The 14,346-nt window shown below is 56.1% G+C and overlaps 1 protein-coding gene across 2 annotated transcripts; it reads left to right on the forward strand.

The window, feature by feature from the left end:
* Positions 1–2,752: 2,752 nt before the first annotated feature.
* On the forward strand, positions 2,753–13,648 carry PTPN6 (protein tyrosine phosphatase non-receptor type 6). 2 transcript variants are annotated; one of them, XM_036069322.2, is made up of 16 exons: positions 2,753–2,904; positions 2,994–3,116; positions 3,360–3,554; positions 6,249–6,438; positions 6,583–6,699; positions 6,806–6,919; positions 7,053–7,149; positions 7,542–7,621; positions 7,793–7,942; positions 9,782–9,913; positions 10,039–10,193; positions 12,241–12,308; positions 12,413–12,564; positions 12,666–12,757; positions 13,153–13,273; positions 13,460–13,648. In XM_036069322.2, exons 1-15 carry the CDS (start codon positions 2,897–2,899, stop codon positions 13,265–13,267), a joined length of 1,788 nt encoding a protein of 595 aa, XP_035925215.1. In that variant the 5' UTR covers positions 2,753–2,896; the 3' UTR covers positions 13,268–13,273; positions 13,460–13,648. The 2 variants fall into 2 exon arrangements, with proteins under 2 accessions (XP_035925215.1, XP_035925216.1); XM_036069323.2 differs by lacking the exon at positions 7,793–7,942.
* Positions 13,649–14,346: the final 698 nt, after the last annotated feature.

Consider the following 14,346-nt stretch of genomic DNA (forward strand, 5'->3'; position numbering starts at 1 on the left):
GTGCATGAATGCTTACCATGAGTGCTTACCATTGAATCTTAAGCATACGGCCTAATTACATACACCAATGTATACACCACCCAGATTAAGATGTAGAGCATTCCCAGCACCCCAGTTGGTGTTTCCTACAAATTGCCATCTCCCAAGCAATTTATTTATTTTTATAAAGATAATACATACCCATGCTACAACATCCAAAAAGGGATAGGGGAAAGAAGACATCCAGATGGCCAACAGACACAGATGCTCAATATCACTCATCCTCAGGGAAATGCAAATCAAACCCACACTGAGATACCACCTCACATTTGTCAGGATGGCTAGAATCAGAAAGACAAGAAATAACAAGTGTTGGTGAGGATGTGAAGAAAAGGGACACTTGTGCACTGTGGTGGGAATGTCAGTTGGCCCAGACACTGTGGAAAACAGTATGGAGCTTCCTCAAATAATTAAAAGTAGGAATACCATATGATCCAGTAATTCCACTACTGGGTATTTACCCAAGAAAATGAAAACAATAATTCAAAAAGATATAGGCACCCCTATGTTCATTGCAGCATTATTTACAGTAGCTAAGATAGGGAAGCAACCCAAGTGTCCATCGACAGATGAACGGATAAGGAAGATATGGCATATATATATACATACACATACATACAATGGAATATTACTCAGCCATAAAAAGAATAAGATCTTGCCATTTGTGACAATATGGATGGATCTAGAGGGTACTATGTTAAGTGACATAAGTCAGTCAGGGAAAGACAATGTATGATTTCACTTATATGTGAATCTAAAACACAAAACAAATGAACAAACAAAAATCAGAAACAGACCCATAAACACAGAGAATAAACTGATGGTCGCCAGGGGGGAGGCAGGTGGGAGAGAGGCAAAATGAGTGAGGGGGAGTGGGAGGTACAGGCTTCCAGTTATGGAGTCAATAAACCATGGGGATGAAAGGCACTGCGTAGGGAAGATAGTCAGTGGTATTTTAAAAAATATTTTAAAGATTTTTTATTTATTCATTTGAGAGAGACAGGGAGCCCACTTCGGGGCTCGATCCGAGGACCCTGAGATCATGGCCTGAGCTGAAGGCAGATGCCTCACTGACTGAGCCACCCAGGCGCCCCTCATCAGTGGAATTGTACTAATGTTGGATGGTGACAGGTGGTAGCTACGTTTGTGGTGAGTGTAGCATGCCACATGGACTTGTTGAATCACTACGTTGTACACCTGAAACTAATGTAACATTGTGCGTCAACTATAATTCAATTCAAAAAACAGGTATAGGGGCGCCTGGGTGGCTCAGTCGGTTAAGCATCTGCCTTTGGCTCAGGTCATGATCCCAGGGTCCTGGGACTGAGTTCTGCATCGGGCTCCCTGCTCAGCGGGGAGCCTGCTTCTCTCTATCCCTCTGCCACTCCCCTGCTTGTGCTCACTCTCTCTGACAAATAAATAAATAAAATCTTTTTTTTTAAAACCCAGGTATAAGGGAGAAGTAAATGTTCCTTCCAGCCCTCTCCCCCAGCCACTTAGTCTCTTTCCCAGGCAGAAGCCACCAATTTGAGCTTTCTGTGTATCCTTTGTCGGATTGCTTTCCTCTTGTTTTGGTTTGGTGGTGTTTGTGTTTGTATGTGGAATTACACACGGGGAGCATCATGAGCTTCTGGTGTGTAGGGCCTCTCAAGGTCAACCAGCCCTGAGAATATCAGTCATGGCATGGACCTCAGTCCCCAGTCCCCAGGGGACAGGCCCCTGGTCAGAGTCCTGAGCTCTGGCTGATTCAGACCAGACCCCTTGACAAGAACCTACGGCTCAGGCACAGGGGTGGACCACCCCAAGGGGGCTGGCTGCTCTACCCCCACCTGCTTCCCTAGATCTGCGTCCCCTTGCATTCTGTTCCTTGACTCCCCTACCTGGTTAGGACACAGTGGGACAAAGACTTAGGACAAGAAGTAGAAAAGGTGTAAGTTTGACAGCTTTGTCCATCCCTCTGTCCCAGCAGCACCTCTTCAGATGTGTATGTCAGGTGGGCGGGGGGGCAGGGGGAGGTGAGAGCACCTTTCCCTTTGTAAGCATCTGCTTGGCCTTGGCTGTTAGTCTCCCCTTCCCGGCAACCCCCAGTGGACTGGTGGTCCCAGCCTCTGTCCTTGGAAGCCCTCAGGGCTGGCATGCAGCAGCTAGAGTCACTGGCTTTGGAACCAGTGTGTGGGGTTACATCCCAGTGTCGCCACTTACGGACTGGCCGGCCCCAAGGCAAGTTCCCCACATGCTCTGAGCCTCAGGTTCCTTGTCTGTAGAATGGGGATAGAGACGCACCTGCTTCACGGGGCTCTTGTGAGGAATAAATCAGCTAAGGCACATCAATGACATCATAGCACAGTGCCTGGCATCCATGAAATGAGACTTGTCACCGTCACCATCATCATGAGCCTGGACCAGGGCGGGCTGCGTGGAAGCGGCTGGTGGGGGAAGACGAGACGGCGTGTGGCCGTGCGGGCTCACGTTTATGAAGCACCGCTTTCGCCGGTAGGGCGCAAGGCACATCTGTGTCCTTATTTCGTGTGTCGTCACGCTCGCGGAGGGCCATGCTCCCGAGGCCTTTGATGGCAGACGTGTGGGAAGTGGGCCCCATCCCCACCCCCACTGCCACCCTGCTTTGCGTCTCTTCGCTCCGCTCTAAAACGAGAAGTACAGTGAGTTCCCCCAAGGGGTCGGCCGCGCCCCTTCCTGTCCCCGCCCTGCCGGCTGCCCCCGGCCAGTGGAGTGGCAGCCCCAGCACCGGGACCGCCAGGGCTGTGAGGCGGCCTGGTAGCCCCAGAGTTCTCGGCCCACCCGGACTGCCCCGCACACCTCCTCCCCTGCACCCGCTTCCTCTCAGGGAGCCCCCAGGATGGTGAGGTAAGGTCCTGGGACCCACGGGACGCAGGAGGCAGGGGCGCCCTGGGGACCGAGGACCCGCTCCTCACTGCTCCCCGGGGGGCCGGCAGGTGGTTTCACCGAGACCTCAGCGGGCTGGACGCGGAGACTCTGCTCAAGGGCCGCGGCGTCCATGGGAGCTTCTTGGCTCGGCCCAGTCGCAAGAACCAGGGTGACTTCTCCCTCTCCGTCAGGTAGGTGGCCCTCAACGCCAGCCAGGGCGAGTCGTTCGGCACCTCGTTCCTGGTTCCCTCGTGGCAGCGCCCACTCCCCAGTCCCTAGCACCAACGTGTCCCCCCAGTCCCGTCCCTGTCTGTGCCCACGCCCTCGCTGTGTGTGTGTGTGTGCCCCCTCTTCAGCCCCGTACCAGCCCATCCCCCCAGTGTCCCCCACCTCTACTCTTGCACCCACTGGCCTCACCACCTGGTGCCCCGCAGGGTGGGGGATCAGGTGACCCATATTCGGATCCAGAACTCGGGCGATTTCTATGACCTGTACGGAGGCGAGAAGTTTGCGACGCTGACAGAGCTCGTAGAGTACTACACACAGCAGCAGGGCGTCCTGCAGGATCGAGATGGCACCATCATCCATCTCAAGTACCCGCTGAACTGTTCCGACCCCACCAGTGAGAGGTGAGGGGCTTCCTGACCCACCCCCACATGGAGATGGGCTGCCTTCCCCACTGTCAGTGCCTCCCCCCCTCCTTCCCAGCGCTCTGTGGGCCTCTTTCTTCCATGTGACCCCGGGCCCGTGTCTCAGGGGACTAACCTCCCACCCCTTTCCCTCAACCCCTGAGAAAGCAGGGGGCAGCACCCTTGCCCTCTTCCAGGGTCCCTGTCAGCCAGCGCCCCAGGCCCGCCTAGGGATGGAGAGGCCTAGTGGCTGCCTTGTGTAGTAGGCCGGCCCTGTTGTTAGAAAGCTCTTCTTCCTTCTATGGAACTGAATCTGCCTTGCTGTAACTATTCTCTCCCCCAGCACAGGTTGATACACAGAGAGACTGGTGCTGAGGAGGAACATAGGGACTTACATATGAGGACATTTAATGCTTTATCTCAGCAACACAGTGATGACGGGTCTGCTTTTGGGGGCTCCGTAGAGCTCGACCAGTCCCTTGACCAGAACACGGATCAGTGGAAAACTGTGTGATAGGGTCGCATACGCAAGGGGCCTAGTACCTGGGCACAGGGTAATACTCAAGGCTTTGCCCTCCTGTCCCTTTGGCTCCAAAGATGTGGTCCCCACGACTGGGCAGGCCGCCCCCTGCATGTGGTCTTCCTACAGCATGTGTGGGGGTGGGGGGCCCGAACCCTCAGCATTACAGGGTGGCTCCTTTTAGCCGCTGTATCCCAATGATGGCTCCGTCAAGGTGAAGGGCAGCCGAATCATTCTAGGGGCTTTTTTTTTTTCACATTCCGGGGGCCAAGGCAACTTGCCCTTGTCCTGTATTTGTGTGTTGATTGTTGACATGATTGGGAACCTGGGTTCCGTCAGTTTTCAGTCTTTCTGAGATGCATTGCCTCTCAGCTCACATCAGTATTTTTGTTCAAGTCACTGATGAAAATTTAGAACTGGGTCAGGCTGCGGTAAGGGCCTCGTGGCCCACCGCTGGATGCCACACTCCAGCCGACATGAAGCCATCGATCCATTTCCTTTGAAGCCACCTCTTTGAGGAGTGAAGCCCAAGCATGGGTGACTTTGCTCATGGTGGCCCTCCTTGGCTCTTGCTTGGTCTCCGCCCCCTCTTACCCTTTTCCTCTGCCTGGCCTGCAACATTCATGCGGGTTTGCCACCCAGGCCCTCTTGAACTCTTCATGTCCTCTTTGCCCAAAGCCAGCATCTGTCCTGCCAGACGGTGGGTTGGTGGAGGCCCTAGAGGAGGAGCAGGTCGTGGATGGAGCTAGAAGAGGGAAGGAGAAGCTGGGGGGCGGGGAGCCTGAGGCCTGGAGAAGCAGGAGAAGGACTGAGCTAGGGGTGGGGGTGGGGAGGGGGAGGGAAGGATGGAGGGAGCCAAGGCCAGGAAGGCTGACTCTAAGAGGCCCTTTTGGTTCCCAAGGCCAGGGTGCCAGGACGCCTGGTTCACCCCTGACCCTGGGATTTTGTGTGGGAGGCTCTTTCTCCACACCTCCCTTTGTGTTCCTTGCCCCTCCTCCTCTGAGGGAATTTGCATTCGTCCCCGCCAATGGCTAGCTCTCGGCCTGTGGTCAGCCTGATATTTGCATGGAGACTTCCTCATCCCGGGGCCAGGGGGACGAGGGGCAGCTCCCTCCCCATTGTGGGGTGGGGGTGGGGGGGCTCTGGTCTGTCCCTGAGTGGTGGAATGGGGTGAACCCCCCAGGTGCTGCTTCTGGACAAGGCAAGAGTGAGATGGGGCTGGACAGACTGGCCCCTCCCTTCTCTCCCCATCCCTGCGGTTGGAAAATGCCCCCTCCCCTGGTCCCTGGGCTGAGGAAACCTCACACCCTCACTTCTCACTCTCTCCCCAGAAGGAGTTTTGTGTTTTTTTTCCATCACGTGGTTTCCTGTGGGGCTGGGCATTGTGGGGCTACAGTTTCCTCCTGGGAAGGGGGTGTGCTTCGGGGAAAGGTCCTAGTTCTGCTTTCTGCCCTTCTGAGCCCCTCTGAGCCCCAGCCTCATCTCTAGTGATGTCAACCTGGGCACCTCAGAGTCCCCCAAACCGTTTTTTTCCCCCTGCAGGGTTGTCTGTCTTCCCTGCTACCCAGGGGGAGTTGTCCCCATCATGACTCCCTTTTGACTCCCCATCTCCATTGCTCTCTGTGGTTCGGCCTCAGTGTTTCTCTTGGTCTCCCTCCTCTTTCCCTAGAGCAGCCCTGGCTTTCCTGGGACCCTTCCTCAGTTTCTCCCCTACAGCTGCTCTGGATATGGCCTGCCTGTCTGTCTCTGTCTTATGCTCTCAGAGGCGGGCCTGGTTAGAACTCCCAAGGCTTCCCTATCAGCCCAGGGCCTTGGGCCAGTGTATGATCGCCCAGCTTCAGGTTCTTCATCTGTACAATGGGATGGTACCTACCTCTCAGCATTTTGAGAACTATGGACCTAAATATGGTGGTGGATTTGAGGGGCACGTGGCTGTATCAGTTGGAGGAGTGTGCCACTCTTAATCTTGGGGTTGTAAGTTTGAGCCCCAAGCTGGGTGTAGAGATGACTTTAAGAACATCTTTAAAAAAAATATGGTGGTGGATTTGAAAGCATCTAGCACAGTGCCTGGCACATCATAGTTACTCGATTTCCCTGTCCCTCTCTGCAAGCGTCTCTGCTCAGCACCTGCCCCTTGGCTTACGTGTCCCTTTCCCCGATGTTGCCTTTTCTAGGTGGTACCATGGTCACATGTCTGGGGGGCAGGCAGAGACACTGCTGCAGGCCAAGGGTGAGCCCTGGACATTTCTGGTGCGTGAGAGTCTCAGCCAGCCTGGAGATTTTGTGCTGTCCGTGCTCAGCGACCAGCCCAAGGCTGGCCCAGGCTCCCCGCTCAGAGTCACTCATATCAAGGTCATGTGTGAGGTAAGGCAGCCAAGCCCACCGGGGCTCCCGTCTATGCCCAACGCAGGGGTGGTGGGGTGGATCAGCCTGGGCTTTGGTCTAAGGCTGGGGGTCTAGGGAGGGAGACTCGGGTCGTGCCGAATGGCCTGACTTGGCATCCCTCAGGGTGGACGCTACACCGTGGGTGGTTCAGAGACCTTTGACAGCCTCACAGACCTGGTGGAGCATTTCAAGAAGACAGGGATCGAGGAGGCCTCGGGTGCATTCGTCTACCTGCGGCAGGTGAGAGGGCTGGGCCTGGCTGCCTCCTTCCTTTTCCTGAGCCATCCCTCAGACACGGGAGCTTCTGGGATCTTGAGGCACTGACTTCTTGCCCATCCCTGCCCAGCCATACTATGCCACTCGGGTGAATGCAGCTGACATTGAGAATCGGGTCTTGGAACTCAACAAGAAGCAGGAGTCGGAGGACACAGCCAAAGCCGGCTTCTGGGAGGAGTTTGAGGTGCGTGGTGGGGACCATCAGATCGACCCTGTCCCCTCTCTCCCCACCCCTTACATTGGTCTGCCCCATCTTATCTCCAGGCGCCGATGCCCCTCCAGGGGCCGGTACTCTATTTCCCCCTCTTACCCCTCAGAGTCTGCAGAAGCAGGAGGTAAAGAACTTGCACCAGCGTCTGGAAGGGCAGCGGCCAGAGAATAAGAGCAAGAACCGTTACAAGAACATTCTCCCGTGTGAGCACCCTACCCCCAGGCAGCCTCCATCCCTCCCCCTTCCCACCCAGGAGACTCCCCTTCCCTGAGCCAACCTCTCCCTATCTCATAGGGTCTCCACCCCCAGCTCAAGGAGGGTCCACCTCCTCACCCATGCAAGGGAGCCTCCCCTCCTCCAGAAAGCCTCTGCCCCTCCCAGTGGAGACTCCCTGCACCCCACGTCCTCCTTCCTCTGAAACCTTCATCCCCCACTCCCCGTGTAGATCCTCCACCCCTGCCTACCCACAGTGCTCCAAGAGCCTCCTGGCTTCTGAGACAAGAATGGCCTGAGAGCTTAGGAAGGGTCTGCCCCAGGGGCTGGTGAGTGCCCGGCTGACCCAGGCCCATCTTGTTTCCTCCCCGCCCACTCCCAGTTGACCATACCCGAGTGATCCTGCAGGGACGCGACAGTAACATCCCTGGGTCCGACTACATCAACGCCAACTACGTCAAGGTTGGTGGCACCTGCTCATCAAGGGAGGAGAGGCTGGGCCCTGGGGATTCCCCATCTCAGGGGGTACTGGATCCAGAGCCGCGTAGGCACAGTGGACAAATTAGGTGGTGAGGGGGGTGGGGGTGCAGGGGCTCACAGTCCTGGGGTGCAGCTCTCTACACTTGCTTCCAGAACCAGCTGCTAGGCCCCGATGAGAACACTAAGACCTACATTGCCAGCCAGGGCTGCCTAGAGGCCACAGTCAACGACTTCTGGCAGATGGCATGGCAGGAGAACACCCGCGTCATCGTCATGACCACCCGAGAGGTGGAGAAAGGCCGGGTAAGGCCAAGTCCGTGCTGCCCCCTGACCCCCACAGCCCTTCTCCCCAGGACTTGCCACCCACCACCATGAAACCAAAGAGACTCCAGATGCCAGGGCAGAAAGGAACCTCAGAGGGCAAGGTCCAACCCTTGTTGGGAAACCGAGGCACAGAGACTGTCTCGGGTACACACTGCCTCCCCGATCTCTGCTTCCAACCTGGGGCTCTCCTGACCACCAGACCCAGGTTTTATTTTTTTATTTTTATTTTTTAAAAGATTTTATTTAGGGGCACCTGGATGGCTCAGTCGGTTAAGCATCTGCCTTCGGCTCAGGTCATGATCCCAGGGTCCTGGGATGGAGCCCCGCATCAGGCTCCTTGCTCAGCAGTGAGCCTGCTTCTCCCTTTCCCTCTGCTCTCCCCGCCCCTCATGCGCTCTCTCTAATGAATGAATGAATGAAACACATTTCAATGTGTTTGAATAAATGAATTCTCTAAATTTTTTGAATAAATATGAATAAATGAATGAATGATGAATAAATAAATGAATGCATAAATGAATGAATAATAAAATGAATAAATAAATGAATAAATAAAATCTCTAAAAATTTAGAGTAATAAATTTATAATAATTTAATTTATATAATTTATATAATTTATATATATTTTATATATATTATATATTAAATTTATATAATTTAATATAATAAATAAATAATAAATAAAAATTTAGAATAAATGAATAAATTTTATTTATTCATATGATTTATTTGTTCATTTGATAGAGAGAAAGAGAAAGCATGTGAGCAGGGGCAAGGGGGCGTTGGGGTAGGGACAGAGGGAGAGGGATAAGCAGACTCCCCCACTCAGCGGGGAGCCTGATGCGATGCAGGGCTCCATCTGATCCCAGGATCCTGAGTTCATAACCTGAGCCGAAGTCACTCAACTGACTGAGCCACCCAGGCGCCCCCAGACCCAGGTTTTAAATGGGCTTTCTTCCTTAAAGTGTCTCAGAGCAACATGCCTTCTGCCCCTCCCTGACCTGTCCCCATCCTCACAACAGCCCTCCTGTCCTCTCCACCTCATAAATCTCTCTGGAGTGTGCCCCTCACCCTCACCCCACCGCCCAGCCGGTCTCCCTCCCTGTAGGCTGCCCCCAACTACAGCACGTCTGCACTGGAGACAGAGGGGTCCCTCTCAAAGCACACACACTGCATCGAGTCGCTCCCTCTCTGAGAATCTTTCAGTGGCTCCCAGTTGTCGTCAGGATCAAGTCACACTCTAAGACCTGGCACTCAAGGCATGGTGGCTCCCCGCAACACTGCGTGCCTCCGGTTCCCACGCCTTGGCCTGAGCGCACTTTCTGCTAGGAAATGACTTACTCTCTCTGCCTGCCAGACTCCTTGTTTCTGAAGCCCCAGCCCAAATGCTGCCTCCTCTGTGAAGCCACCTCTGATTTCCTCCCTAATCTGGAGGGCGGAGCAGTCTCTCCCTCTCTCCCGGGCCCCGGAGCGGCTCAGTTTTCCCTGCTCGCCTGTCTCTGTGAACTGCTAGAGGCACGGGCGCAGACGCACAGGCTGCGTCTTCGTCGTGTTTGTAACGCAGCCTGGTCTGCACAAGTTCAGGTGCAAAGTGTGCACCAGCCAGTGTTTACTGAGTGAACGGTAAGGTTGAGCGGCTTGTCAGGTCTCACCACCTGTTGGTGGCTGAGCCAGGACCGGACCCGCCTTGGATTCTCGGCCAGTTCATCCATTCATCCAATAAATGCTGACTGGGCCGGCACCGGGCACGCAGGACCTCGAAAAGGGCCTGGAACAGCCTGTGCGTTCTCGCTCCTCACCTCCACCGTCCCTTTGCAGAACAAGTGTGTCCCATATTGGCCGGAGGTGGGCACGCAGCGCGTCTACGGACCCTACGTGGTAACCAATTGCAGGGAACACGACACAGCGGAGCACAAGCTCCGTACCTTACAGGTCTCCCCGCTGGAGAATGTGAGTATCCTCCAGCCCTGCCTCGCTCCTGGGACCCCTGCTTGGATCTGTTCTCTTGCCCGGTGGGGTGGGGGATGGGACGACGTGTGGGGACAGAGGGCACTGGCCCTATGCACTCTGCCCAGGGGGACCTGGTTCGAGAGATCTGGCACTACCAGTACCTGAGCTGGCCTGACCATGGGGTCCCCAGTGAGCCTGGGGGTGTCCTCAGCTTCCTGGACCAGATCAACCAGCGGCAGGAAAGTCTGCCTCACGCGGGACCCATCATTGTGCATTGCAGGTGAGAACAACGACGATGTTGGCAGTAGTAATCAAAACAGTCGTCGGCTAGGAAATACTGTGCACTGAGTGCCATGTGCTCTCGTAAGCAATCATTTCCGTGTTCACGCATTCAGTGCTCCCCTGGATCCCAGCCACCTCCGGGATGGCTCCTGGATGACCCCAGACCCAAGGCGGACACTTAGCTTGAACCAACCCCGCTGATTGATCCTGTGCCTGGGGGGCAGGGGGTGGGGGCGGTTCTGTAGAGACTTCCCTGGATGTACCGTCTCCTCCAGCGGTGCCAAAGACAGATGAGCAGACAGGCCCAGAGACTTGCCAGCCAGTTCGTGGGAGAGTCTGCCCTGGTCACTCCTGTTTTCTCACACGGGCTTACTCGGCCTGTATTTCTTCTTGGGCCCTGGCACCTTCCATTTGGGGTCAGTGTGGCTCCCCATGTTTTCTTTTTCCATCTGTAGCCCTAGGGGTGCTTAGCCTTCTTCTCTCTCTCTCCCCCTTCCCAGCTAGTGAGCCCAGCTCAGCCTCCAGGGTGGAGTAGGGACGGGTGATGTCTTCCGGAGGGGCACGTGCATCACCAGCTCCACTGGAGAACCTCAGGTTCATGATCAGGAGCCCCTGTTCCTGCTAGGTGGCGAGGGGGCAGCCAGCAAGGAGGAGCGGGGGTCCCCTCAGTTCTGAGGGGCCGAGTCCTGTAGACGGGCCTACCCAGCTGGCCTGGTTTGGGTCGATGGGAGGCAGTGGGTGCAGGTTCCTGGACAGAGACCAGTAGGTTTAAACTCCAGCTCTTCTACTCACTGGCTGTGTGATCTCAGACAAATTACTTCACTTCTCAGACCCTCAGATTCCTCATCTGTAAATTCAGGATCTCCTCTGCTTGCTGTGAGGATTCGCTAAGACCCTGTGCCTGTGTCTGGAATGCAGTAATGCAGTTATCCCTCAAGAAATGGGAGCTGTTGATGGTTTAATAACACATCAGGCAGGGAATTGGGAAACAGGAGCCTGCTTCGTCCACTTCCCTTCCCACTCCCTCCAGTGACCCCAGGCTGAGGGCCTCACACGTCTTCCTTCTTCCCACCAGCAACGTTAGTCCTGGGGCAGGGCTGGGGGTGCTGAATCTGGAGGTGCCCCCCACCTGTCATCTAAGGGACTCTGCTCTGCCTCCGGGGGCAGGCCCATCGCTAAGAACGACCCTCCTGCTACTCCCCTTCTACTTCTTGAAATCCCCATGGCCTTTATTTAGATGTTACAGGAAGGAAGTGGGTAAGGGGGGGTTATTTTTGACAATCTGGGTTTGAAATTAGACAGTGCGACTCAGGCCACTAGCCTGGCGGCTCCGCCGAGGGGGCAGACTGGGATCTCCGAGGGATCCTGAGGTTCCCGGGACCTGTGGCCCCAGGGAGGTGACAGAGGGTGGAGAAAGAGGGGAGACCTCATGCCTCACAGCTCCTCCACACCTCCCCAGCGCCCTTTGTGCCCTGCTGCCTCAAAAGCTGCCCTTTCCCTGTCCTCAGGGTCTGAAGAAAACGGGAAACAAAGCCCTTTCGAAAGCTCTAAATAAAACTTTTGAAGGGCTGGGTGGTGGTGGGGGGTGGGGGGAGGTTTGGCGGGGAAGGCCTTGTTCAGGCCAAGGGTGTGGGAGAGGACAGGGGTGGGGGGGAGGCCCAGAGTGCCTGGGGGGCAGGCAGGACACTGGTGGGACTGGGGGTCCTAGATCTTCCAGAGTAGGGAGCAGCCCCCAGCCAGCAATGAGGAGGCGAAGCAGGAAGTGGAGGAATGAGGTGCTGAGAAGGAAAGCTGGGGCGGCGCGGGGCAGGGGGGGGGCACTGGAGAGCCGGCCGCCCACAAATCCCTGGGCTGAAGCTGAGCGTGGGTGCAGAAGCCGGGCAGCTTCTGCCTCTGGCTAGCCTGCCCAGTGATCCCGGGCATGTTACCTCCTCTCGCTGGAGCCTCAGTTTCTTCCTGCCACTGTGCTGGAGCTGAACGCTGGGGCTCCCCCCTCCTGGTGCGGCGTGGCCTGGGCCTCTGATGGCGCCCCCTTCCCTCCGCAGCGCAGGCATTGGCCGCACGGGCACCATCATCGTCATCGACATGCTCATGGAGAGCATCTCCACCAAGGGTGAGGGTGACTCGTAGGGGACACAGGGCGGGGGGGGTTGGGTGAGCGGCCCCTCGGTGTCCACCTCTGCCTGGGCCGGGGGTCCAACTGCCATGCCTGCCCAGGGTTGGACTGTGACATCGACATCCAGAAGACGATCCAGATGGTGCGGGCGCAGCGCTCGGGCATGGTGCAGACCGAGGCGCAGTACAAGTTCATCTACGTGGCCATTGCCCAGTTCATCGAGACCACCAAGAAGAAGCTGGAGGTCATGCAGGTGTGTGCAGAGCAGGGCCTGGCAGAGCGGTGGGGGGGGTGGCGTGGGTATCACCGGGTTCGGCTGGGACCACTGCCCTCCCTCCACACCTCTGCCCACAGTCCCAGAAGGGCCGGGAGTCAGAGTACGGGAACATCACCTACCCCCCGGCCATGAAGAACGCCCATGCCAAGGCCTCCCGCACCTCTTCCAAGTGAGTGACCCCTGCCTGCCCCCTCCCAGCGTCTACCCCCCCCCCCCCCCGCCGCCTCCTCGGCCCGACCCTCCCTTTCCAGAGACCACAGGTGCTGCCGTCAGTCAGGGAGACCTGGGTTCAAGTTCAAGCTTGGCTCTTCCTCCCTGTGTTCACAAAGTATTTCCCGAGGGCCCTCTCCGTGGGGTCTGTGCTGGACACTGGTATTATTAATGTGTGAGATGGAGCCGCTGCCCGCAGGGAGCTTCTAGTCTAGGGAAAGGACAGTGACCCGGTCTCCTTGCTCCTGGCCTCGGTTCGTTCCCCTGTGAAATGGGGTGGGCCAGAGGGGGCTGCTGGTGCCGGGGCATTCCTGACCTGTGCCACCTGCCCACACTTGCCCACCCCACCTGCAGACACAAGGAGGATGTATATGAGAACTTACACAGTAAGAACAAGAAGGAGGAGAAGATGAAGAAGCAGCGGTCGGCGGACAAGGAGAAGAGCAAGGGTTCCCTTAAGAGGAAGTGAGCCAGGGTACGGCCGCCCCAGCTCCGGGCTCCTCCTTGCCCTGCCCCCAGTGTTCCCTGGATCCAGTGCTTTCCCCTGGATGGAGGGGGTGGCAACAGCCTCACTCTGCCCTTCCCAGCCATTGCAGACCTCTCTAGCTCCGCTTCCCCGTTCCAGGCGCTCTCTTACTCTCGTACTCCCTTCTCTCTGCAGCCTCAGGCCTGATCCCTGCAGAGGCCTCCCGTGGACCAACCCACAGCCGGAACCTGGGAGCCCGCCCCATTCTATTGTAATTTAAATGGCTGCGTCCCTACTTCCCTCTTCCTGACCCTGTATATAGCCCAGCAAGGCCCCAGGCAGTGCCGGGGCCCTTTATTCTTGTAAATAAAGCCCTTAGGATCACTCTGTGTGTATATGTGTGTGTGTGTGTGTGTGTGTGTGTGTGTGTGCTCGTGCGTGAGTGCATAAAAGCTCGGCCTTCAGTCAGAGGAGAGTGATCAAAGGTACAGTGCAGGGAATATAGTCAATGGTGTCGTGAGAGTTGGTGGTGACAGATGGCGGCCACACCTGCGGTGAGCGTAGCCTACTGTACGGACTTGTGGGATCACTATGTTGTACACCCGAAACTAATGTAACATTGTGCGTCAACTATACTACAATTAAAAAAAATATATATATATATAATAAAATGAAGGATGATCCTGACAGGGTGGTTGTGAAGATCACTGAGATAAGGGAGGAAGATCACAACTGGCAACAATAATTCATTACACACCGGTCATGTGTCAGGCACTGTTTCAAAGGCTACACATTCAATCTAGGTACCTGTGTGATGCCCATGTCACCGCGGGGGAAACTGAGGCACAGATAGACTACATGACTTGCTCACAGGCACAGAACTGTTGAGCAGCGAGGCTAGGATTTTAACTCAGGCCGCCTGGCTCCAGAGCACACAGTCCCGGAGATGCCCCTGGGGTCACCCTGAGGGGACACACCCGCACTCCTCTGGCGCTGACTTCCAGATCTAAGAGCTCCGGCCGCTCCCAGCCCCGGAAGCACAGGCCTGGCACCTAGCGCCGCTGCCGGCCGCCCCTCCCTCC

This window comes from Halichoerus grypus, chromosome 6, assembly GCF_964656455.1.
Source record: "Halichoerus grypus chromosome 6, mHalGry1.hap1.1, whole genome shotgun sequence".
Taxonomy (NCBI): Eukaryota; Metazoa; Chordata; class Mammalia; order Carnivora; family Phocidae; genus Halichoerus; species Halichoerus grypus.